Source organism: Dendrobates tinctorius, unplaced genomic scaffold (assembly GCF_039654945.1).
Source record: "Dendrobates tinctorius isolate UK_male_01 unplaced genomic scaffold, ASM3965494v1 ptg000083l, whole genome shotgun sequence".
NCBI classification, from domain to species: domain Eukaryota; kingdom Metazoa; phylum Chordata; class Amphibia; order Anura; family Dendrobatidae; genus Dendrobates; species Dendrobates tinctorius.
Genome location: NW_027361751.1, coordinates 3,061,795 through 3,087,126, shown reverse-complemented (window position 1 = coordinate 3,087,126; position 25,332 = coordinate 3,061,795). Strand labels below are relative to the sequence as shown.

Here is a 25,332-nt window from a genome sequence, read left to right as displayed (position 1 = left end):
TTTTAGGCCAGGGAATGCTCCCACGAAGAAACCAGGCTCTCTAGTGCCACCTATCGAAGGTAGGTTCTAAAGACTAAATTTCCAGCTCTAAAATGATATTTGTCAAACCAGTATCTCTTCCATAAGGAAAATGCATTCATCCATTAAATATTTTAAGTAATATGGTAATGCTCATTAAAGGGTCATCCATTGACTGAGAGGGCAGTTTTTCCGATAGGCGGCACTAGAGAGCCAGATTTATTCCTCCTGGAGGAGAGCTGATATGAATGTATTTTCTCCAAAATTATCCCCTGGCCTGCAAACCAGACCAAGAAGACACGTCACTCCGAAATTTATGTCGAAGGGATGCACAGAAAGGGATACCAGTCCCGATAATATATAGAAAAAAATCCGGAACTCCCTTTTGCAGGAAAAAAGAAATTCTTTATTCACAAATGGAGAAATTCACAAGGTTTATATCAAAATGTAACGTTTCGGTCACTATCTGGACCTTCTTCAGACCATATAAACCTTTAACGCTGCCCCGTGTGTCCCCTCGTACAAAGAATTAGTGAGACCGCCTGTTTTGGCACATATGCCTATGAAGACCGGGGTATTTGTGCTGTCTGCGCCAAACAGAAATGTGGGTAATCCGCTGTGGAGAAGGGTGCGGATTACCCACATTTCTGTTTGGCGCAGACAGCACAAATACCCCGGTCTTCATAGGCATATGTGTCGAAACAGGCGGTCTCACTTATTCTTGTACGAGGGGACACACGGGGCAGCGTTAAAGGTTTATATGGTCTGAAGAAGATCCAGATAGTGACCGAAACGTTACATTTTTATATAAACCTTGTGGATTTCTCCATTTGTGAATAAAGAATTCCGTTTTTCCTGCAAAAGGGAGTGCCAGATTTTTTTCTCTGCAAACTAGCAGCCTCCACAGTACCCTCTAGACTTCAGTTATTCTATGAACATCAATGAAGTTTGGCACTGGCGTCTAGACTAGGCATTGCAAATTTATTTCATTTTTCCTAGCGTGTCCCTCTAAGGCCTCATGAACCTGGAGACTTCATGATGGCATACCATGTTCCCGTTGAAGTTTTTTCACTCTGTGTGACGCCACGTTATTAGCTTCAGATCACACCATTTTACAGACTTCTCTTTTAGGAAGCAAATTTTCCTAATACTCTTCAAAAAGTTTCATGGATCAATATGAGATTTCCACTTCATGTAACGCCAGTCTAGCTGAAACATATAGCCCATGATTTGCCACACTGCAGACTACTGAAGCCTATTAAACGGATGTGACCGCTACAAGGGGGTCATAAATGGATGTTATTAACACATCCTGGCAGTTATATTTCTTCCGATAAGAATTTACTGTTTTCTCCTAGATGTCGTCTTGTGCAGGGTTGGATGAAGATTCTGTAGGGTCCGTCGGGGCAATGGGTGATGTGGAGGCTTCAGGTAAAGCAGAATCTTTCTCTTCATATTTTGGTGGTGGCTCAGATGCAAAATATACATTGGAAAAAGATTCATTGGAGTAACTCGGTAATGGAATTGTGTATACTGTACATTCTTGGCCTCCATCATTTGGATATGTCCTGCGGAAAGAAAAATAAAAAAAGTTATTTCCTTTACAAGACATTTGGCTCCTTTGCTAAACAAGAAAATGTATAAATGTAAAATAAATGTATTTTAATCAACTAGGCATTAAAGGGGCGGTCTCACACTATCTTCAAGAGCACAACATGCTCCTCCCACCTCTTGCCGAGGATGGTGCACCCCCTACAATTGACAGTTTGCACCTTGGTTGTGCAACTGGCCTAAATTATGCAGCATTGGAGCAACGAGGGACTTGGAAGTGCTAAGGTACTTAGGAGACAAGCCACTTCTGATAGACTGCAGAGATGGCCAGTAACAGACAGCAAGCAGTAAAGTATAGAGAGAAAAAAAAAATCTTTTTTCTTAAGAACAAGGAGGATTTTTAATACAGAATAAATTGCAATTTTTCAAAGTTCAGAATAGGTAACAACCCCTTTTAGTGCAAGAAATGCACCAGGATACCGCTGCTGCATATTTTGGAACTAATATCCTAGTTATTCTAATAACTAATACCCTGTTAAATGGCACATGGTCACCAAATTCTATGTTCTAGATTTGACTACAGCATTTGCATTCCCTAAACCTAAGCCACTGATGTGAGATGAAAAATGGAGACGAGGGATTGGGTGACACCACGTTCCAAAATATTATGCAAATTGGATTTAAGTGTCAAACATGTAATTTTTTGTTATTCTAATAAACTCATGGATGGTATTGTGTCTCACTGTTCTTTGGATTACTGAAATCAATCTCAAACACTTGTGATAATTAGTTTGCCAGGTGGGCCCAACTAAAGGAAAACTACTTAAGAAGGATGTTCTACATTATTAAGCAGGTCACAAGTTTGAAGCAATGTGGGAAAGAAAAGTGATCTCCCTGGTGCCAAAAAGCATCAAATAGTGCAATACCTTAGTCAAGGTATGAAAACATTAGATATTTTGCAAAAATATAAACGTGATCATCGCACTGTGAAGAGATTTGTGGCTGATACCGAACACAGACTGATTTGTGCAGATAAAGGCATAATGAGGAAGGTTTCTGCCAGACACATTCATCAGATTAAGACAGCAGCTTCTAAAACACCATTACAAATCAGCAAACAGATATCTGAAGCTGCTGGTGCCTCTGGAGTCACACAAACTTCAAGGTGTAGAATCCTCTAGGGACTTGAAATTGTACATAAACCTACTATTCGTCCACCCCTAAAAGTGCCTCCAAGCAGAAGTCATTGCAGTGGGACCAGACATACATGAAGATTAATTTAAAACATTCTTGTTTAATGATGAGTAGTGTACAAACCTGGATGGAGCAGTGGATGTGTGGCGCCCCTGCGGGTCCAGTCGCCACAGAGGTACTGCATCTCATCCAGAGGTGTGATATCTCACGACCAGGTAAGATGGGGGCACCTCACCACACTCTTTACACTGCACTCAACACACACACACTAGCTAGTCAGGGCACTTGGGCGTACCCTACAGGAGGAGGGCCTCATCCCAGACTGGCTAGGAAAGGGTGTTGGGAGCTAGAGGGGAAGGTATGTAATGGGGAGGAGCTTCAAAAGTGGAGTGATGTAGAGTAGCTAATGGGAACAGCGAGTGGGCGGAGCTTAGAGAAAGAGTGGGAGGAGCTGCCGGACAGATTGGCTGGGATGGAAAGCTCCCGGGAGGAAAGAGAGGAATTTCTAGAGTCCCACGCTGATTGCTATCAGGTGGGAGAAGAAATCAGGTCGCAGAAGGGTCTCAGCCCCTAGCCTAGCGAAGTAAACAGCGAACTTAACTAGCAAGCTGACAGTTGTGGTTGCTGTATGGGCCACAGCGAATCCCACAGTCATCTTCCCAGAAAGGCAGCCACATAGGATCATGGAACCGCCTGAGTGACGAATTCTGATAGGATCCATGGCAGCTAGCCTGGGATACTGACTGTGAAGGTGCTGGAAAGGGAGAAAGGAGAGGGAACCAGTACAGTGAGACAGCCTGGGAAGGAACATACTGAAAGGGAGTGTTGGAGGAGTGTACTCATCTACCTGGAAGTTTACTGGACCCCTGACCTGGAGGACTCAGCACTGAAGCGGGCATCTGTACTGCAGACAGACTGTGAGTAAAGCCCATTGAACTACATGCAATTGTGTCCTCCATTTTATTCCTGCACCACCCCTCCACTCCACACCACAACCCTACCAACAACTTCATCTATTCTGCCCTGGGACTACAGCCCTACCTGTGGAGGGCTACAACATCATAGCTGCGCCCAACATCCATTCCAGAGAAGCAACACTGCAGCGCTGGTCACCTCTGACCAGAATGCTACAGATGGCATCATGTATAGTGTTGAGCGATACCATCCGATACTGAGAAATATCGGATCGGATTGGATCGGCCCAATACCCAAAAAGTATCGGATATCGCCGATTACGATACCGGAAGTACCATACAAGTCAATGGGACAGAAATATCGGAATTAAAAAAAACCTTTCTTTCCTTGCACATCCATTTCGGGAGGGGGGAAGAGTGTGGGTGGTGCGTGGGCGGACAGTGTGCGTGTCTGTGTGTGCCGGCGGGGTCTGTGCGGGCCTGCCGGGGGTCTGTGCCGGCTGTCAGGGTTCTGTACGGGCCTGCTGGGGGCCTGTGCCGGCTGTCGGGGGTCTGTACGGGCCTGCCGGGGGCCTGTGCCAGCTGCCGGGGGTCTGTACGTGCCTGCCGGGGGTCTGTGCGGGCCTGCTGGGGGTCTTGTGTGTGTGCAGGCATCATCCGATAGGACTACAAGTCCCATCGGGCAATGCCTGCTACAATGACAGTGACTGACACATTAGCCAATGATGGGACAGTAGTAGTCCCATCATCCGGCTAATGTGTTGAATGTAAAAAAAAAAAAAAAAATACATACTACATATATACTACATTCATACAACATACATACATACTACATACATACTTCATATATACTACATTCATACAACTTAGGCTGGTTTCACATTAGCGCTTTTTAAGCGCACGCACGGCCGGGGGTAGCTCCGCCCCCGAGCCGGCTCTCTGCCCGGCGTGCCCGCCCCTTGCTTGTAGCGCCGCCTCCTAGCGCACAGCGGCGCCTGCGATCGGCGCACCCTATCTTTAGCATAGGGTGCGCAGATCGTGCGCAGGCCGTGCGTTAGTTGCGCTTTGACCTGCGCTGCGCACTTTTGACGGTGCGCCGTGCGCGCCAAAATCAAACTTTTCGGATTTTGGCGCGCACGGCGCACCGTCAAAAGTGCGCAGCGCAGGTCAAAGCGCAACTAGCGCACGGCCTGCGCACGATCTGCGCACCCTATGCTAAAGATAGGGTGCGCCGATCGCAGGCGCCGCTGTGCGCTAGGAGGCGGCGCTACAAGCAAGGGGCGGGCACGCCGGGCAGAGAGCCGGCTCGGGGGCGGAGCTACCCCCGGCCGTGCGTGCGCTTAAAAAGCGCTAATGTGAAACCAGCCATACATACATACTGCATACATACTTCATATATACTACATTCATACAACATACATACATACTACATACATATTTCATATATACTACATTCATACAACATACATACTTCATATATGCTACATTCATACAACATACATACTTCATATATACTACATTCATACAACATACATACATACATACTACATTGATACATAAATAGTACACACTACAAACATACAACATGCTACAGACATACAACATACATACTACATACATACTACATACAATACATACAACATACATACTACATATATACTACATACATATATACTACATTCATACAACATACATAATATACATAGTACATACTACATACATACTACATACATACAACATACATACAACATGCTACAGACATACAACATACATACTACATGCCTGCACACACACAAGACCCCCGGCAGGCCCGCATAGACCCCCGAGAGGCCCGTACAGGCCCCGGCAGGCCCACACAGGGCCCCAGCAGGCCCGCATAGATCCCCGAGAGGCCCGTACAGGCCCCCGACAGCCGGCACAGGCCCCCGGCAGGCCCGCATAGACCCCCGAGAGGCCCGTACAGGCCCCCGACAGCCGGCACAGGCCCCCGGCAGGCCCGTTCAGACCCCGCATCATGATGCGCACAGACCGCGCATCATAATGACATCATTTCAGCAGCCAATCACAGCCACAACAGTGGCTCATTGCATTATGGGGACTTCCGATTCCGGTATCCGATATTGAAAAAATATCGGTACTCGGTATCGGAATTCCGATACAGCGAATATCGGCCGATATTTGCAGTATCGGAATGCTCAACACTAGTCACGTATCCAACCATAAACTTTATTCCCATCTCAGTAAATACCACACAAACTATTGCCATTGACTGTCTGGGGCCACAGACCAGGTCCCAGCCGCCGTGACACAGTCCCCCATTGAAGTCGACGAGCCCGGCTCCGAGTACCCCGCGGCCCCTGGGGTGCTCCATTTTGGCGTCACGACGAACAGGATCATCGAGCTCAGCAAAGCTGGGTACTTGGAGCTCGGCAAAGATGGGTGCCTAGAGCCTAGCAAAGCTGAGTACTGTGTGCCAGAGACTGTAACATACCGATTGCAAGTGGGTCGCCCTCCCAGGGCTGTTGGGTACTCGGTACCGGGATGTGTCACAGCAGCGGTGACCCGGTCCGTGGCCCTGGGCACCCAAGTCAATGGCGGATGATATTTGTAATGTAGTTTATATGGATAGTTCGTGACGCCACTTGTGGTGTTTGGCAAGTAAGATGTTAAGCCAACGCTGCTTGCAGATCCACTGGGACTGATGGGGTAATGCAGCAAAGATGGTGTAGCTCCCCACAGGTGGAGCTGTAGTCCCAGGGCAGTGTAGGTGCAATGGCTGAGGAGAGGCACAGAATGGTGCGGATGCTGATACCCAGATGTAGCGGCGCTGATGCGAGAATGAATGGAGGACACCAGAGCTTGCAGTTTCAAAGCTTTACTCACAGTTCGTAGTGCACACAGGTGCCTGCTTCAGTACCGTGTCCTCCGGGGCAGAGGCCCAGCCAACCTCCAGGCGAGATAGTACTTTCCCTGCCAACACTCCGCCAACATGTGCCTTTCTGAACAACTCTGCCAATGCGCCTTTAATGGTGAAGCACTCCAGTACTTAGTTACCCTGGAATACCTCCTTATAGATGTTCCTAGAACTCTCACTTGTATGGCAGACAGCTGTAGCCTGCTCGGGGATGCTCCTGGATCCCGGCTCTCTATCAGTTTGCTGTTGTGTCCCAAGTCTTGGATGGGAGTAGTGCATTTACAGCCAACTACTCCACCGGTATCTGCTGCAGAACCATAAGTGTCCATACAACCTCGGGGACCGGGCCCTGGCGCTGTGGACCTATAGGCAGGGTTCCTATCCAACCCACTCCTCCTCTCTGTTCTCTCTCCTTCTTCGTTCCGTACTTGTCTTTCTCTCTCTTATGGAAATGCAGGTTACAGTTCTACATCTTTCTCCTTCTCCTTCCTTTCCCGTGCCAGCTGGCTCAGATCACTGAGGCAGCTGCAGCACTCCTTCTTCTATTCCTTTCCTCGGGAGCTCTCCACTAAGACCAGTCCTAAGCCTCTCCTGACTGACTGTCTTTCCTCCGCCTGACCTCCCGGCAGGCTGACCTCCTGTCAGCCTGCTCTCTCACTCTCCAGTGAGACTGACTGCACTGAACTCAAGATCCTATCTTTCCCTTTCTTTTATACTAACTCCACCCACCTCCCAGCACATCTTGTGTTACGAAGCAAGGATCCACGAAAGGAGCTCTGCTACCCACTAAGCATTGAGCTGCAATCTGGTCCTCTGCTGAACTATCCTGTGTGTGGGATGCAGGTGTCGGAGTGTGGCAAGGAGTTCCCACCTTACCTGGATGGTGGGGCACTACACCTTAGGAGAAGGTGCAGTACCTCTGTTGCGACTGAGCCTCAGGGGCGCCACACAAGAAGCTTTCATGTATAGTGTGCCAGAAATGTACTATACTGTGTAAAAGAGATTTTGTAGTGTTGCTAAAAGAATTATCTGTATTGAGTAATAGTGAGTTTGTAAGGCTGTTAAATCATCGCCTAACGGTGCCATTGTTTACTGGATCACTGTTACTGAGTGCTGGTTAAATAGCTGCGTCACAGGTTGTGTGGGCTTAACAAATTACAGCCAGCAGGAGCTGAGAGGAATATGAGCTGCGGTGGGCGGGGCCAGAGAGTGAGTGCAAAGATGATGCCCACTCACCACCAACATCAGCATGTGATGCAAAGGTGTCTGTCAGGAGGAAAGACCCACCTCCTGTATTACTTTGATAGGCATAAAGAGCTGAGGAAAGCCAGCCCCTGGAAAATGTCAGGGGTGAGCAGGAAGAACACAGGAGACAGAGCAATAAACATGGCAGCAGCAAGGTATGCAGAAAGAGGCAATAGCCTGAGTGCAGAGAATAAAACCATCTACAGTCATGGCCAAAAGTTTTGAGAATGACACAAATATTAATTTTTACAAAGTCTACTGCTTCATTTTTTCTAATGGCAATTTTCATATACTCCAGAATGTTATAAAGAGTGATCAGCTTAACAGCAATTACTTGCAAAGTCAATATTTGCCTAGAAAATGAACTGTATCCCCTAAAACACATTTCAACATCATTGCAGCCCTGCCTTAAAAGGACCAGCTAACATCGTTTCAGTGATTGCTCCATTAACACAGGTGTGGGTGTTGATGAGGACAGGGCTGGAGATCAATCTGTCATGATTAAGTAAGAATGACACCACTGGACACTTTAAAAGGAGGCTGGTGCTTGGCATCATTGTTTCTCTTCTGTTAACCATGGTTATCTCTAAAGAAACACGTGCAGTCATCATTGCACTGCACAAAAATGGCCTAACAGGGAAGAGTATCGCAGCTAGAAAGATTGCACCTCAGTCAACAATCTATCGCATCATCAAGAACTTCAAGGAGAGAGGTTCCCTTGTTGCCAAAAAGGCTCCAGGGCGCCCAAATAAGACCAGCAAGCGCCAGGACCGTCTCTTAAAAGTGTTTCAGCTGCGGGATCGGGCTACCAGCAGTGCAGAGCTTGCTCAGGAATGGCAGCAGGCAGGTGTGAGTGCATCTGCACGCGCTGTGAGGCGGAGACTCTTGGAGCAAGGCCTGGTCTCAAGGAGGGCAGCAAAGAAGACACTTCTCTCCAGGAAAAACATCATGGACAGACTGATATTCTGCAAGAGGTACAGGGAGTGGACTGCTGAGGACTGGGGTAAAGTCATTTTCTCTGATGAATCCCCTTTTCGATTGTTTGGGACATCTGGAAAACGGCTTATTCGGAGAAGACCAGGTGAGCGCTACCACCAGTCTTGTCTCATGCCAACTGTCAAGCATCCTGAAACCATTCATGTGTGGGGTGGCTTCTCAGCCAAGGGAATTGGCTCTCTCTCAGTCTTGCCTAAAAACACAGCCATGAATAAAGAATGGTACCAGAATGTCCTCCAAGAGCAACTTCTCCCAACCGTCCAAGAGCAGTTTGGCGATCAACAATGCCTTTTTCAACATGATGGAGCACCTTGCCATAAAGCAAAGGTGATAACTAAATGGCTCAGCGAACAAAACATAGAGATTTTGGGACCATGGACTGGAAACTCCCCAGATCTTAATCCCATTGAGAACTTGTGGTCAATCATCAAGAGACGGGTGGACAAACAAAAACCTTCAAATTCAGACAAAATAAAAGCATTGATTTTGCAAGAATGGACTGCTATCAGTCAGGATTTAATCCAGAAGTTGATTGAGAGCATGTCAGGGAGAATTGCTGAGGTCCTGAAGAAGAAGGGTCAACACTGCAAATATTGACTTGCTGCATTAACTCATTCTGTCAATATAACCTTTTGCTAGTCATAATATGATTGCAATTATATTTCTGTATGTGATAAAAACATCTGACAAACACACATAAAAACCAGAGGCCAGCAGATCATGTGAAAATATAATATTTGTGTCATTCTCAAAACTTTTGGCCATGACTGTATGCAGAGCTGAGTAGCCAGCTCCAGGATCTGTCTCTGACCATAGTAGGAGGATAGGAGTCAGAGCAGGTCAAACCGCCAAATGCAGCTGTGGCTGACTCAGTCATCGGGTCTGAGAATGCCCTGATAGGTCCCCTTCCTGTCCCCGCAGCCCCTACACCTGGATGAGCACATTATAATATAGTGTGTGATCGGGCTACCCAAACCTCGGTGGTACACCCGAAACAGCTAGTGATCACTGGTGTAGTTCTCCATACAGAACTGTCCCAGCCAGGGAGGAGTGAATGTCAGGGGCTACCCGGGAAGAAGAAGTCAGAGTAAAAATGTGAAATAAATGCTTAAAGTTTACCTGGTTAGGACGGTGTTATAGTTCATTGAATAAATAATGTGTTTACCTGGTTAGGTTTGTTTTATGGTTCTTTAGAAAGACTGTGAGGTTATGAACGGTGAATAATCCAAAACTTTTATTGTAAAAAGTTTGCACTTCTTAAGGTGCTCCATTTTGGTTTTACGTCAGGCCTCTGAATGTGCCTTAATAGGCCACAGAAGAAAAATCCGTTTGGCGTGGCCGAAAACATGGTCCAAAGTAAAGGTCAACTATGCCTTGTAGCCCGCCCAAGGCCTACATTGGGGGTTTACGGACGGGTCCCCCGCATCGCACCAAAGGATGAACTGAACTTTAATAGAATAATGTTCTATGAAAATGAGCTACATAAATGTTTATATTTGAATGTTGAATCTTTGACATTTGATACAAGTATTTATATTGAAAAGATGGTATTTTATTAACTTGAATCTACAAGGTATCTACAAGAATAGTTATTTGCAACGTTTAAGAAAGTGTGCCTCCCATAAAGGGAAGTTGTGTTATTGAATTTACCTGTTGACATGCATGTTCAAAATTTTGCATGTTTCTGATAAAATCTGTTTTTGCTCTGTTCCAGCCCGTGGATGTGCTGTGTTTAACAAGGGAAGTATGTGGTGCCCCTGAGGGTCTGGTCACCACAGAGGTACTGCACCTCATCCAGAGGTGTGGTATCCCACCCTCAGGTAAGGAGGGATCACCACCCAGGAATCCTAACACTGCACTCAACACACACACTAGCTAGTCAAGGCACCTGGGCGTACACTTCGGGAGGATGGCCTCATCCCCGACTGGCTAGGAAAGGGTGTGGGGGGTTAGTGTAGAAGGGTAGGTAGAGTGGGAGGAGCTTAGGTAGTGGAGTAATAGTTGGGCATACAATCAGATTGAGAAAGGTGACAGATGGCGGGAGAAGCTAGTTCTGAGGTAAAGAGAGCCTTCCAGAAACTAGTCAGTCGGTGACAGGACAGTGGAGGAGCAGGACTGACATAGTGAGAGTCCGAGTCAGTGAGAGAAACATCTAGAAGAAGCTCCTAGAAGAGAAGGGGTCCTTGGGGCACAGGTAGTGCAATAAGCCACCCATGGGACCCGTATCCCGGAAAGGAAGGATCTGGCTGAAGTGGGGGAGCCGGCCCCTGAAACTAGTGGAGGATTATAGGACTCAGCTAGGAAGCCGGAGGCTGATGTAACTTTAAGTGCCTCAGCCACAAACACCCTCCAAAAGGCAGCGGTATGAGTAACGGACCTCGGGGCTTGACCCACGTCGCCTGAGAAGATCCGTGGCTACCAGCTGGGGGCACTACTTGTGAAGGCGCAGGGCAGGGAAAGTAAGGAGAATTCAGTGCAGAGACACGGCCTTCAGAGAAGACACAAGGAGGAGTCCTGAAAGGTGTACCCAACCTGCCTGGGAGTTTGCCAGACCCCTCCCTCGGAGGACGCAGAACTAAGTGGACTAATGTGTACACGAAACTTGTGAGTAAAAACCCAGAAACTGCACCTAACTGTGTCCTTGGAGTTACTTTACAACTGCCTGCCTCACACTGCAAACACCATCACCGTCACCGGCTCAAATGCCCTGGGACACAGTTCTACCTGTGGAGAGCTTTACCATCCCCGCTGCCCTAACACCATCCCAGAGGTTCTGCAGAGCAGCGTCAGCTTAACACCTGTATTGCCGAATACCACAGGTGGCATCACGAATCCCCTTTTCCCCTATTAATAATCCTACCATCTTTTCCCTTCATCTGAACTTCCATCATTTACATTGGACACCCAGGGCCACGGACCGGGTCACTATCACCACTGTAACACACTTCCCCTGTAAGAGAGCCTGACCGGCCCAGTACCGAGAACCCCCGGCCCTGGGGGGCGTTCCAGATGTTTGGTGGCTGGCCACCATGTCCCATCAAGGCTGCAACACCAGAAAGGAGGTGGTAGAGTCATGTTTTGGGCTTATCCTGTATACTTGAGCAGTGAACACTATCACTTCTGTTATCCCATATATAAGCATATACAGTGGGGAAAAAAAGTATTTAGTCAGTCAGCAATAGTGCAAGTTCCACCACTTAAAAAGATGAGAGGCGTCTGTAATTTACATCATAGGTAGACCTCAACTATGGGAGACAAACTGAGAAAAAAAAATCCAGAAAATCACATTGCCTGTTTTTTTTTCATTTTATTTGCATATTATGGTGGAAAATAAGTATTTGGTCAGAAACAAGCAATCAAGATTTCTGGCTCTCACAGACCTGTAACTTCTTTTTTAAGAGTCTCCTCTTTCCTCCACTCATTACCTGTAGTAAAGGCACCTGTTTAAACTTGTTATCAGTATAAAAAGACACCTGTGCACACCCTCAAACAGTCTGACTCCAAACTCCACTATGGTGAAGACCAAAGAGCTGTCAAAGGACACCAGAAACAAAATTGTAGCCCTGCACCAGGCTGGGAAGACTGAATCTGCAATAGCCAACCAGCTTGAAGTGAAGAAATCAACTGTGGGAGCAATAATTAGAAAATGGAAGACATACAAGACCACTGATAATCTCCCTCGATCTGGTGCTCCATGCAAAATCCCACCCCGTGGGGTCAGAATGATCACAAGAACGGTGAGCAAAAATCCCAGAACCACGCGGGGGGGACCTAGTGAATGAACTGCAGAGAACTGGGACCAATGTAACAAGGCCTACCATAAGTAACACACTACGCCACCATGGACTCAGATCCTGCAGTGCCAGACGCGTCCCACTGCTTAAGCCTGTACATGTCCGGGCCCGTCTGAAGTTTGCTAGAGAGCATTTGGATGATCCAGAGGCGTTTTGGGAGAATTTCCTATGGTCTGATGAAACCAAACTGGAACTGTTTGGTCGAAACACAACTTGTCGTGTTTGGAGGAAAAAGAATACTGAGTTGCATCCATCAAACACCATACCTACTGTAAAGCATGGTGGTGGAAACATCATGCTTTGGGGCTGTTTCTCTGCAAAGGGGCCAGGACGACTGATCCGGGTACATGAAAGAATGAATGGGGCCATGTATCGTGAGATTTTGAGTGCAAACCTCCTTCCATCAGCAAGGGCATTGAAGATGAAACGTGACTGGGTCTTTCAACATGACAATGATCCAAAGCACACCGCCAGGGCACTGAAGGAGTGGCTTCGTAAGAAGCATTTCAAGGTCCTGGAGTGGCCTAGCCAGTCTCCAGATCTCAACCCTATAGAAAACCTTTGGAGGGAGTTGAAAGTCCGTGTTGCCAAGCGAAAAGCCAAAAACATCACTGCTCTAGAGGAGATCTGCATGGAGGAATGGGCCAACATACCAACAACAGTGTGTGGCAAACTTGTGAAGACTTACAGAAAACGTTTGACCTCTGTCATTGCCAACAAAGGATATATCACAAAGTATTGAGATGAAATTTTGTTTCTGACCAAATACTTATTTTCCACCATAATATGCAAATAAAATGAAAAAAAACAGACAATGTGATTTTCTGGATTTTTTTTTCTCAGTTTGTCTTCTATAGTTGAGGTCTACCTATGATGTAAATTACAGACGCCTCTCATCTTTTTAAGTGGTGGAACTTGCACTATTGCTGACTGACTAAATACTTTTTTTCCCCACTGTATATGTAAGAGTGGTGGACTGTACTGTTACTTTCCTTCCCAAAAAGACAACAATTGCGTTATGTGAATGATGTCATGTGTATATATACAGTGGGGAAAATAATACACTCCTGATTTTGCACGTTTTCCCACCTACAAAGAATGAAGATGTCTGTAATTTTTATTATAAGTACACTTCACCTGTGAGAGACTGAATCTCTCACACAAAAAAAAGAAAATCACATTGTATGATTTTACATAATTAAATTGCATTTTATTGCATGAAATAAGTATTTGATCACCTACCAACCAGCAAGAATTCTGGCTCACACAGACCTGTTAGTTTTTCTTTAAGAAACCCTCCTACTCTGCACTCATTACCTGTATTAATTGCACCTGTCTGAACTTGTTACCTGTATAAAAGACACCTGTCCACAAACTCAATCACACTCCAACTTTTCCACCATGGCCAAGACCAAAGAGCTGTCTAAGGACACTAGGGGCAAAATTGTAGACCTGCACAAGGCTGGGATGTGCTACAGGACAAGAGGCAAGCAGCTTGGTGAGAAGGCAACAACTGTTGGCACAATAATTAGGAAATGTAAGAAAAACATCCTTGGTCTGTGGCTCTATGTAAGATCTCGCCTCGCAGGGTAAGGATGATTTTGAAACAGGTCAGGAATCAGCCCAGAACTACATGGGAGGACTTGGTCAATGACCTGAAGAGAGCTGGAACCAGAGGATGGATGGGGTCATATATTGCGAGCTTTTAGCCAACAACCAACTTCCCTCAGTAAGAGCATTGAAGATGGGTCATGGCTGGGTCTTCCAGCATGACAATGACCTAAAACCCACATCCAGGGCAATGAAGAAGGCTCCATAAAAGTGGCTCTGCATGGAGGAGTGAGCAAAAATCCATGCTGCAGTGTGTGCAAAATTGGTCAAGAACTACAGGAGGAAACAACTGACTTCTTCAATTGCAAGCAAAGGTTTCTGTACAAAATATTAAGTACTGTTTTTCGATTGTAACAAACACTTATTTCATGTAATAAAATGCAAATTAATTATGTAAAATTCATACAATGTGATTTTCTGGATTTTTGGAATTAAAGACAAAATTAGAAAAATTACAGACCTCTTCATTCTTTGTAGGTGGGAAAACTTGCAAAATCATCGGTGTATCAAATACTTATTTTCCCCACTGTATATTGCAATCATTAAAGCAGATCTGCTTAAAGATTGCACAATACAAATGACATATATTATTAAATAGATCTTATACCTGATGAGATTGGTAAATTTACTCAGAAAAGCTATATGAAAAGGCGGTATATTCCTGATAATATATATATATATATATATATATATTCCTGATACTAAGATGAGAATTTTAGGTGTCCACATATAAAATAATATAGCTCATGATTCCATGTGTATTTAAACTTTGCCTGCCTGGGCTGACTGACAGCTGCAGCTTGTACTAAGCAGAGTGAGATCTCAGCATTTTGGAGCTTGGTCTCACCGCAGGTCTGAACCAAGACCCTCCCATGCTATCACATAGGCAGATTTGCCTTGCTTTATGGGAGAAGTGCAGGGGACTGAAGCTGGCAGGATCCCTCAAACCAGCCAGGTCCAGATTGATGTGAGCAGGCTGAAAAGCATAGAGCCCGCTTGTGTTGCACACTCCTTGCCTAGATAACTGGTCACACTGAAACTGCAGGGTGGCTGGTAACCCTGGAAACAAACGATAAATTGCAAAGTTGTTTGTAAAATGGAATACTTTGCAATTTTACCCATTTTTAATCTTGAGAAGACCATTTTAATCCGTAAGCTGACTATCTCTGTTTATACTGCAGCTAATCCTGTTAGCGAGGACCCGTCACCTGGTCCAAAGTGGTCAGATTTTCCTCTTATGTTATTCCTTCTGCTCCCCTGAAGGTCAAGTTTTTATTAGATGTATTTTATTTACCGTAATATTATGGCCCATCACATGTGACTATATTCTGTGAAGCACAATTTTGTTAACTCGTGTTCCCAATCATGGGCACCTGTAAACACATCTGTTTGGTTAATGTATTTAAATGTAATGTATAATATTTGTGTAGGCGATATGCACAACAACATGCAGTAGGCACAGACATAGTAAAAGTTTGGGACTAGCCCATTGTGGGAGGAGGAAGCCCCACTGAAAAGGGACCACTTACTGTTAGATGGGCAGAGAGGGAAGTACAGTATTCAAGGTCGAGTTCAAGTTGCAGTGGGCAAGCATCTATCATTCAGGGTAGTAGGAAGCCTTATTGGAATCCCTTGTGGACATTCCTGCAACGTCTGGAACTGAAGGCTCGGTACAGGTACTCCGAAGACTGCCTTATCATCTGGAGTACAGGGGATGATGGATGCGGAACTGCATGAATGGAAGGTAATGGACCCTGAGTGTACTGCAGAACTGGATGGGAAATCCCTGGGGCTGACAGGAACAGTAAATATAGGGATAGTCTAGGAGGAATAGTAATGCTGAAGACGCACTGTATTAAGGAAACAGCAACTAAGAAGTGTTGTGCCCAATTATGTGTGTTACAATCTGATGAACTTGAACTTTCCAGTAAACTTTTGCTTGTTGAAACAAACTGCGTGTCTCCCGAGTTATGTGCGGTGGCTCCTAAAGATGGAGGCCTGAAGCCTACAAGGGAGTGTGATGGCGCCCCACACTCTGGTAGCACATTGGGACTGGGCAGTCACTTTACATTTATTATATACAGTATATGCATATACAATGCAGTACCACTTCTCCCACCCTGTCTGGTATCTGTATTTATTATGGGGTATAATCTGTTATTCAGTGGCCTTATTTATTTTGGTAACTGTACTTCTTTTAAGTTCTGAGTCTACATTTAAACTGGGGATTGGTGTTGGGTCTATTCTCACATTGGTGTGAGATAAGGTAGCCATATTCACAACGTGTGATTAAAGTAGCAGTAGGGAACATGTCCTATATACATAGACAGACATACGGTAATATATTGTGTGCTTAAGAACGATATGTGGCAGCCTTGGTGCATTTTTTTTACGGCTGTTTTTCAAAATCATGGCAAAACCACGTAAATCTTACAGTGACCGTACACGTGTTCCTGACTGTACTTGTAACAGGACCCAAACACTCAGCTCCTGCCAGCTTAACTGCAGACCAGCTATTGAGGGTCCAGACTGAGTAATATGCCATACCTTAAATTAAAAATACTGTTGTAAGCGGGTGGATTATCACGTCTTGATAATGATGTCCCATCTGTACCAGCTGCTGGTGATAAAGGATCCTCAAAATAGGGAGGTGGTGGTGATGGGAATATTATAACCGTGTCGCCTGTTAAAGAGAAATACAATTAAAAAATAAATAAAATGCACTAATATGATTAAAAATGCATTTTATACAAGCCAAATACTAAACCTTATTAGGATAGGCTTATTTTGTTTTCTGTTTTTTAGTTTATTCATTGTTAAATTCCAGATTCCAAGAGCCATTAATTCATTATTATTTCACCATACAGCCATTGTTTATTTTATTTTGATGACTTGCATTTGTCAGTGACACCATTGAGAGGTACTTGTTGAATGAAAAATCTAGACATTTTGCAAGTGTTTTATGTCTATTTCTTTATTCTTTGTTATTCTTATTCTTTATTCTTAGTTTAATTCTTTTTTTTTGCCTTTAACCATGCAGCATAAATAACAGGTTACTTTTATTCTCAGGGTCAGAACTATTCTGGTGATGCCAAATCTATAAAAGGTGCTTTTGATTTTTTTTATTGCTTTTGCACAAAAAAAATACTTTTCAAAATGTTTTTGGCCCCAAATCATCAAAGCTTTTAGGGCAAAAAAAACGCTATAAAAAGTATTAAAAAGTTTTTGAGCAATTAGAGGCTGCACAAAAATTTAGCACGCCCTATTGGGCTATCCAAGTCACAGCTGTGGGAAGAGATCCCAGTCACTTTGTTGTAGCCCGCAGCGTATGGTGTGGGCTTTCTTTTCTCCTGTCATTTGTCATTGCACACACTGCTCAGTGCGTGTGATGACAGGAGCACACCTGCACCTCTTAATGAATGAGAAAACTCACACTCTGCTCCAACTTTGTATTGCCATATGCTGATAAAAATAATTATGGATTTTTTTTATCTAAAATTTACGTTTTTCATTATGAATAACAAGCTGTAGTTTCTATAGGCACCATTTTGTGGAATATAGAACTTTCATTTTCATTTTTTTACTTGTTGGGAGGCAGCTTAAACATAACGGAAGCAATTACTGGAGGAAAATAAAAAAAATTAAAATATATATATGCATGTAAAAGTTTGGCCACCCCTGGTCAAAATTGCTGTTATTGTGAACAGTTAATCAAGTTGAAGATGAAATGATCTCTAAAATGGCTAAAGTTTTACAAGATGCAAAAGTTTGGGTATCCTGCATGGTTAGTATACCCTTTTGAAGTATCACAGCTTGTAAACTATTTTTGTAGCCAGCCAAGAGTCTTTCAATTCTTGTTTGAGGGATTTTCATCCATTCTTCCTTGAAAAATTCTTCCAGTTCTGTGAGATTCCTGGGTCGTCTTGCATCCACTGCTATTTTGAGGTCTTCCCACAGATTTTCAATAATGTTCAGATCAGGGGACTGTGAGGGCCATTGTAAAACCTTCAGCTTGTGTCTTTTGAGGTCTGTTGTGGATTTTGACAAGTGTTTAAGATCATTATCCATTTGTAGAAGCCGTCCTCTTTCCAACTTCAGATTTCTGGTGAAATTTCATTGAATTCATTCTGCCCTCTTCCTGTCAAATCTTCCCCGTGCTATTGGCTGCAAGACAAACCCAAAGCATGATTGATCTCACCAATCATTATGCATGGAGGTGGATGTTCTTCTTCCTAAAATTCTTTGTCTTTTTTTCTCCACACATACGTTTGATCATTGTGGTCAAAGAGTTCTATTTTAACCTGATCGGTCCAAAATGCATCAGGCTTGTTTAGATGTTCTTTTACATACTTCTGAATCTGAATTTTCTGGTGAGGATGCAGGAGAGGTTTCTTTTGAAGAGTCTTCCATGAAGGCCATATTTGTGCATGTATAGCACAAGCGATCAAATTACAACAGCTTCAAGTTTACTAAGGGGACTATTAAAAATAGTGAAAAGTAAAAAAAAAAAGAAGTTTTTAAAACATCAAAAAAAAATTAAAAAAACACACAAGTTCAAATCAACCTACTGAAAATAAAACAAGAAAACAATAATGATACACATATTTGGTGTTGCAGCTTTCAGAAATCTCTGATCTATCAAAATACAAAATGAATCCAATTGGTAACAGATGTAGTGAGAAAAAAAATTGAAAACACCAGAATTACGTTTTTGGTCCGCCGCAACATTGCAATAAAATGAAATTAGAGGCAATCAAAACATTGTATCTAGTCCAAATAGTATAACTAGTCCAAATAGTATAAGTAAAAACATCAGCTTAGGACTAATAGTCACCCAGCCCCAAATCCCAAAAAATGAATACGTTACTGGTCACGGAAAATGTTGACAAAAGTAAAATGTTTTGCTTGTTTGTTTGTTTTTACAGGGCCTGATGACTGAGTATTTTTGACAAGGAGAGAAAAGTTTTTTGGCCAAGCAATACCTGGCATACCAAACCAACATACTCCCTGAGGCTGAGTGCAGACGTACTTTTTGGCCCTGCGGATTTTTCCGCGCAGAATGGAAGAAATCCGCAGGTCAAATGACCTGCATTTTTCCTGCGGATTTCTTCCATTTTTCATGCGGTTTTCATGCAGTTTTTGTGCGGTTTTCCATCGCGGTTTTCCCCCTGCGGATTTGGTGACAGGTGAGATGGAAAACCGCACAAAAGAAGTAACATGCTGCGGATTTTGTACCGCGGGAAAACCGCGCGGAAAAATCCGCAGCGTCTGCACAGCGTTTTTTTTTTACATTGATTTTAAGGCTACTGTACATCACAATGCAGAAATGCAACGTTTCTGCACGGTAAAATCCGCTGCGGAACCGCTGCAAATCTGCATCGTGTGCACACAGCCTAAATTTGCTGCGACTTTCAACTACTGAGTATGAAAGCTGGACACCTGGCAAGAGGGCAAGAGCTTTCCCTCTTTGCCTTGGAGGTGTTGAGCTGTCCTGCTGCTAGTGTCTTGTCTGAGCAGGTTTTTAATGCCACTGGGGAGGGGGGTCATAACAGACAGGCGCTTTCACCTGTCTACAGAGAATGCAGACAGGCTCACTTTCATTAAAATGAACACAGCCTGGATTAGCCCACACCACCAGATAACAGCGGCACATAAAGTGTTTGCAATATTCAATATTTTAACGAGGCCCGCAAGTTGTTTCCTTGCAGGTGTCTATGTATGACCCTCTTCATAATTTTTGTCTGGCTTTGCACTTTCTGCAAAGCCTTTATTACTGTATAAGTGCATCAACTAGGCATCTAGACACTCACACACTCTCTGACTGTATCCTACCACTGTCCTCCATATCTTCACTCCATGACACAGACACTGCCACTAGTTTCTACAATGCCACTCTTGCATCAGCCATCGACTCAGTCGCCCCTGTCATGCATAACAGAGTGCGACGAATCAATAGACAACCCTGGCACAATAGCACCACTAAAAAGCTTCAGCAAGCATCCAGAATTGCTGAACGGCGCTCGAAGAAAACGCATTCCCAAGACGACTTCACTGCACTCAAACAAGCAACACTTGCATTCAAATCAGCTCTCACCTCTGCTAAACAGGCCTACTTTACATCAGTTATATCTTCCTTATCCCAGAACCCCAAACAATTGTTCAATACTTTTAACTCCCTCCTCCGCCCACCACTGGCCCCTCCAGCTTCCCTAATCTCTGCTGAGGACTTTGCCACGCAATTCAAAAACAAGATAGACCAAACACGGCAAGTCTTTATTATTCAACCACCACAACCCCTTTGTATACCAGACCAATGCCCAAACCCCATAACCTCCTTATCCAACATCACTGAAGGGGAGCTTGCTCATCTTCTCTCCAAATCAGACCTCACCGCTTGTGCACTCGACCCCATCCCATCCCACCTCCTCCCCAACCTCACCACCACTCTTATCCCATCTCTAACAAACCTCTTCAACCTATCACTAACTTCCAGTACCTTCCCTTCTGCTTTCAAACATGCCACAATCACTCCTACCCTCAAAAAGCCAACCCTCGACCCAACCGCTATGTCCAGCTATCGCCCAATATCACTGCTCCCATTCGCTTCCAAACTCCTGGAGCAGCACGTCCACGCTGAACTTTCCTCCAATCTCTCATCTAATCTGCTCTTTGACAATCTGGTTTCCGCCCCCATCACTCCACTGAGACAGCCCTGACCAAAATTACTAACGACCTATTTACAGCCAAAGCAAACGGACAATACTCTATAATCTTCCTTCTAGACCTGTCCTGTGCCTTTGACACAGTTGACCACTGTCTCCTACTACAGATCCTCTCTTCCTTTGGCATTAAAGACCTCGCCCTATCCTGGATCTCCTCATACCTCTCCAACCACACATTCAGCGTCTCCCACTCCCACACTACCTCCTCATCCCACCCTCTCTCTGTTGGAGTCCCCCAAAGCTCTGTTCTAGGACCCTTACTCTTCTCAATCTATACACTTGGCCCGGGGCAACTCATAAAGTCGCATGGATTCCAGTACCACCTTTATGCTGATGATACTCAGATCTACCTCTCTGGCCCAGATGTCACCTCTCTGCTCTCCAAAATCCCGGTGTGTCTATCATCCATATCCTCCTTCTCCTTCCGCTTCCTCAAACTGAATGTGGACAAATCTGAACTGATCATCTTTCCCCCATCTCACAGATCTTCCTTACCTGACCTATCTATAACAATTGACGACATCATGCTTTCCCCCGTACTAGAGGTCCGCTGCCTCGGGCTCTGCCTTGTCCTTCAAACCGCACATCCAAGCTCTCTCCACCTTCTGCCGCCTCCAGCTCAAAAATATTTCTAGAATCCGTCCTTTCCTCAACCCTCACTCTACTAAAATGCTTGTGCATGCCCTTATCATTTGCCGTCTTGACTACTGCAGCATCCTTTTCTGTGGCCTCCCTGCTAACACCCTCGCACCTCTCCAGTCCATCCTTAACTCTGCTGCTCGACTAATTCACCTCTCTCCTCGCTACTCCTCCGCTTCTCTCCTCTGCAAATCTCTTCACTGGCTCCCACTCCCTCAGTTTATCCAATTCAAATTACTAATACTGACCTACAAGGCCATCTATAACCTGTCTCCTACATATATCTCTGAACTAATCTCCCGATATCTTCCCTCACGTAATCTCCGATCCTCCCAAGACCTCCTTCTCTCCTCCACACTTATTCACTCCTCTCCCAACCGCCTCCAAGACTTCTCCTGAATAGCCCCCATCCTCTGGAATTCTTTGCCCCAACACGTCCGACTAGCAACCACATTCGGATCCTTCAGACGGGACCTGAGAACACACCTCTTCAAGAAAGTCTATAGCCTGCAATGACCCCACTACCTCCTCACCACTACCGGAGCTACCGCCTCACCAACACTGGAGCTGCCGCAACCCCCCAACCTACTGTCTCCTTCCCCACCATCCTGTAGAATGTCAGCCCGAAGGGAGGGTCAGCTCCCCTCTGTATGAGTCTGTGATTGTTAGTTTGTTTACAGTAAGTGATATCTGTAATTTGTATGTAACCCCCTCTCATGTACAGCACCATGGAATCAATGGCGCTATATAAATAAATATTAATAATCAAATACACTTTCAAAATATTTTCGTTCAAAATTTTATAATGGATTCAATGACTCATCCATACAGTTTAACATGGTTATTATGGTTATTGTTGCATTATGGTGGTATGCAAAACTTACAAAAAGCATAGAAAAAAATAGTTCAGGATTAGATTACTCATCTATACAGAATCACATGCTTTCTGTCACATTTTGGTGGTATATAGCAGTAGAAAAAAATGAGTTTGAAAATTTAGCTTTTTCTTCACATTTCTTACCCTTAGGGTGTGCGCACACGTTGCGGATTCTGCTGTGGAATTTTCCGCGCAGATTTGTCTAAATCCGCAGGTCAAAAGACCTGCTGTTTATCTGCGGATTTGCCTGCGGTTTGACACCTGTCATGGAGCAGGTGCCAAACCGCTGCGGAATCCGCACAAAGAATTGACATGCTGCGGTTTTAAATCCACAGCAAATCCGAGAGGAAAATTCTGCACCGTGGGCACTGCGTTTTTGTATTTACATAGACTAAAAGGGTACTGTACAACACAGCAGAAACTGCTGCGGATCCGCAGCAGAATCCGCAACGTGCGCACACACCCTTACACTCTTCCTTGTTCTGGGATACATTTTGTGATATATAAACACACACAAAAAAAAATTAAAAATATTGCTGGGTAACATTTTTCAGCCTCGCAGTATTACATGTTCTTGGGTACATTTAGTTGGTATATAACAATCAAAAAGCTTGTTCAAAATGTTATCATAGGCTATTTCGTGATCTGGAGTACATTTAGTTGTTATAGAAGCCTCAAAAAACTTGTTAAAAAATTTAGGCTGTATGAACACGTTGCACATTTGATGCATTTGTCGCATTTTTTCTGCGTGGATTTGTGACAAAACCTGCTGCCAGCAAAGTGAATGAGATTCCTGGCGTGTACGTATTATGCACATTTTGCGTACTCTTGACTTGCAGATTTGGTGCAGAACATATTCTGCTGTTCGTCAATTCTCTGCGTTTTTGCCTGTTTTTCACTATTGACTTCACTCCAATCATTCAAAAACGCAGGCAAAAAAGCATAAAAAATGTGGCAAATATGTACCAAAAACGCGCATTTTTGAGCTGCATTTTTCTTGCTAAGAGATGCAGAAATGGTGCAGAAATTTTACTCAACGTGTATACATACCCTTATCGGTATTATATTGCTCACCCATAAACTATTCCATGGTCTGGAGTACATTTACTTGATCTGTAATCCTCAAAAGTGCATAGCCTTTATGAATCTAGGGGACCAATACTTGATAATTTAAACAGTGCTATTCTCCTTCCATTCTGCACTTTTCCCATCCATTTGAACATTTTCAATGCCCCCTCTTTGCTTGGTCTGCCTGAAAAAAGCTCAGCTTTTCCATTGACTCTCGTTATTCAAACTCGTTATTCAAAATGAGCATGTATAGGAGTATAGGAATTGCTCGGTTCAAGCAATGAGCACCCGAGCATTTTAGTGCTCGCTGATCTCTAGTAGATATGCATTTTACATTATATTAGCAGATTTTCCCCATAAACTGGATGATATGAGGAATTACTGCAGAAAAATGCATGTGACCGTATCCATGATGTTTTATTAAAGTCAAGTAATAGGAAGTTTCCAAAACAAGAAAATTTTATTTGAAAAATGAAGGCACATCATACCAACAGTAAAATATGGTTGAGGTAGTGTGATGGTCTGGGCCTGTTTTGCTGCTTCAGGACCTGGAAAACTTGCTGTAGAAAATGGAACCATAAATTCTGCTGTCTAACAAAAAATCCTGAAGGAGAATGTCTGGCCATCTGTTCGTGACGTCAGGCTCAAGCGCACTTGGGTTATGCAGCAGAACAATGATCCAAAACACACCAGCAAGTACACCTCTGAATGGCTTAAGAGAAACAAACTGTCACAACGGCGGCTGCGCCCACCGCCGTTCCTTCAGCGGCACGGCCCGCCGCCGTTTTCACTCACCGGGTCGCGTCCTGCCGTGCCGTCTCCCTCCGCTGTGTGCCCCTGCCTGTCACCTCCTTGCTTCCTTCCTCCCTCTCTCGCGCAGTCCCACGCGCGCATCCTGCAGGACTTTTAACCCTGCAGCGGCCATTCTGAGGCCAGGGCTGGCCAATCATCTGCTGGTGCAGGGTATATCTGGTGTCTCCTCCCTATTGGAGGCGCTTGATTATCATGTGCCCTGCCAGCGCTAATCCTGGCCGCCTGTGTTCTTCCCTAGCCTGTGCTCCGTTTTGCCTTGTGTCCCGTGTCCTAGTTCCTGCTCCGTCCTGTGCGCCGTGTCCTAGTCCCTGCTCCGTCCTGTGCTTTGTGCTCCATGTCCTAGTTCCTGCCCCCTCCTGTGCTCCATGCCCTAGTGTTATGAATGGGTCACCGAGGAGAAAAAGGCAAAACAAGCTAAGTCACAGAAAACCAGAGAGGTTGGTAACTATGCAGATTGCAGATCCCTGATCTTACCGCACAACTAGCAGTAGCCGTGGAGCGTGTCTACGATGTTCCTAGACACCTCGTCACGGCCGGAGGACTAAATAAGCCTAAAGCAAGAAAAGGGAAAACTAACTGCCCCAGAGCAGACCCCAAAGGAATAGATAGCCCCCACACATGTATTGACGGCGAAACAAGATGAAGGCACAAACACAGGCAGGAAAATAGGCTGAGCAAATGATGGGGCCCAAACTAACTAGACAGGAAAGGAAAGACACTGACTGCAACCTGCAAAAAACCCTACAAAAATCATGTCCAACACTTCTGATAGCAAAATTAAACCTGAAGTCACTAGACTTCTCCCACTATATCAGCACTCTGAAATATTCTGAGACAGAGCAAAAAGAGACCGAACTAGTAAGGGACAAAAAGCCAATTGGCAAAATACTGATAAATAAGAGTGGAAATTCAGCACAGCCCCCAGCAGGGGCTGGCTGACCACACCAAAAAACTGAATAGACCAACAAAATCAAGT

At 44.7% G+C, this 25,332-nt stretch overlaps 2 protein-coding genes across 3 annotated transcripts in view; both read right to left on the bottom strand.

The window, feature by feature from the left end:
• Positions 1-821: 821 nt before the first annotated feature.
• The window catches only part of TMEM171 (transmembrane protein 171), a 46,404-nt gene continuing 21,893 nt past the window's right edge, over positions 822-25,332 (bottom strand). For both annotated transcript variants that reach the window (XM_073584060.1, XM_073584061.1), the window contains exons 3-4: positions 16,785-16,920; positions 822-1,586 (exon numbers count right to left, since the gene is read on the bottom strand). In XM_073584060.1, the coding sequence (XP_073440161.1) occupies positions 1,373-1,586; positions 16,785-16,920 (350 nt within the window). In that variant the 3' untranslated portion in view covers positions 822-1,372. The remainder of the gene's footprint in view (positions 1,587-16,784; positions 16,921-25,332) is intronic.
• Positions 16,785-25,332, bottom strand: part of FCHO2 (FCH and mu domain containing endocytic adaptor 2) — a 240,992-nt gene continuing 232,444 nt past the window's right edge. Inside the window, exon 27 of the mRNA XM_073584057.1 lies at positions 16,785-16,920. The gene's annotated coding sequence lies outside the window, so the exon portion shown is untranslated. The remainder of the gene's footprint in view (positions 16,921-25,332) is intronic.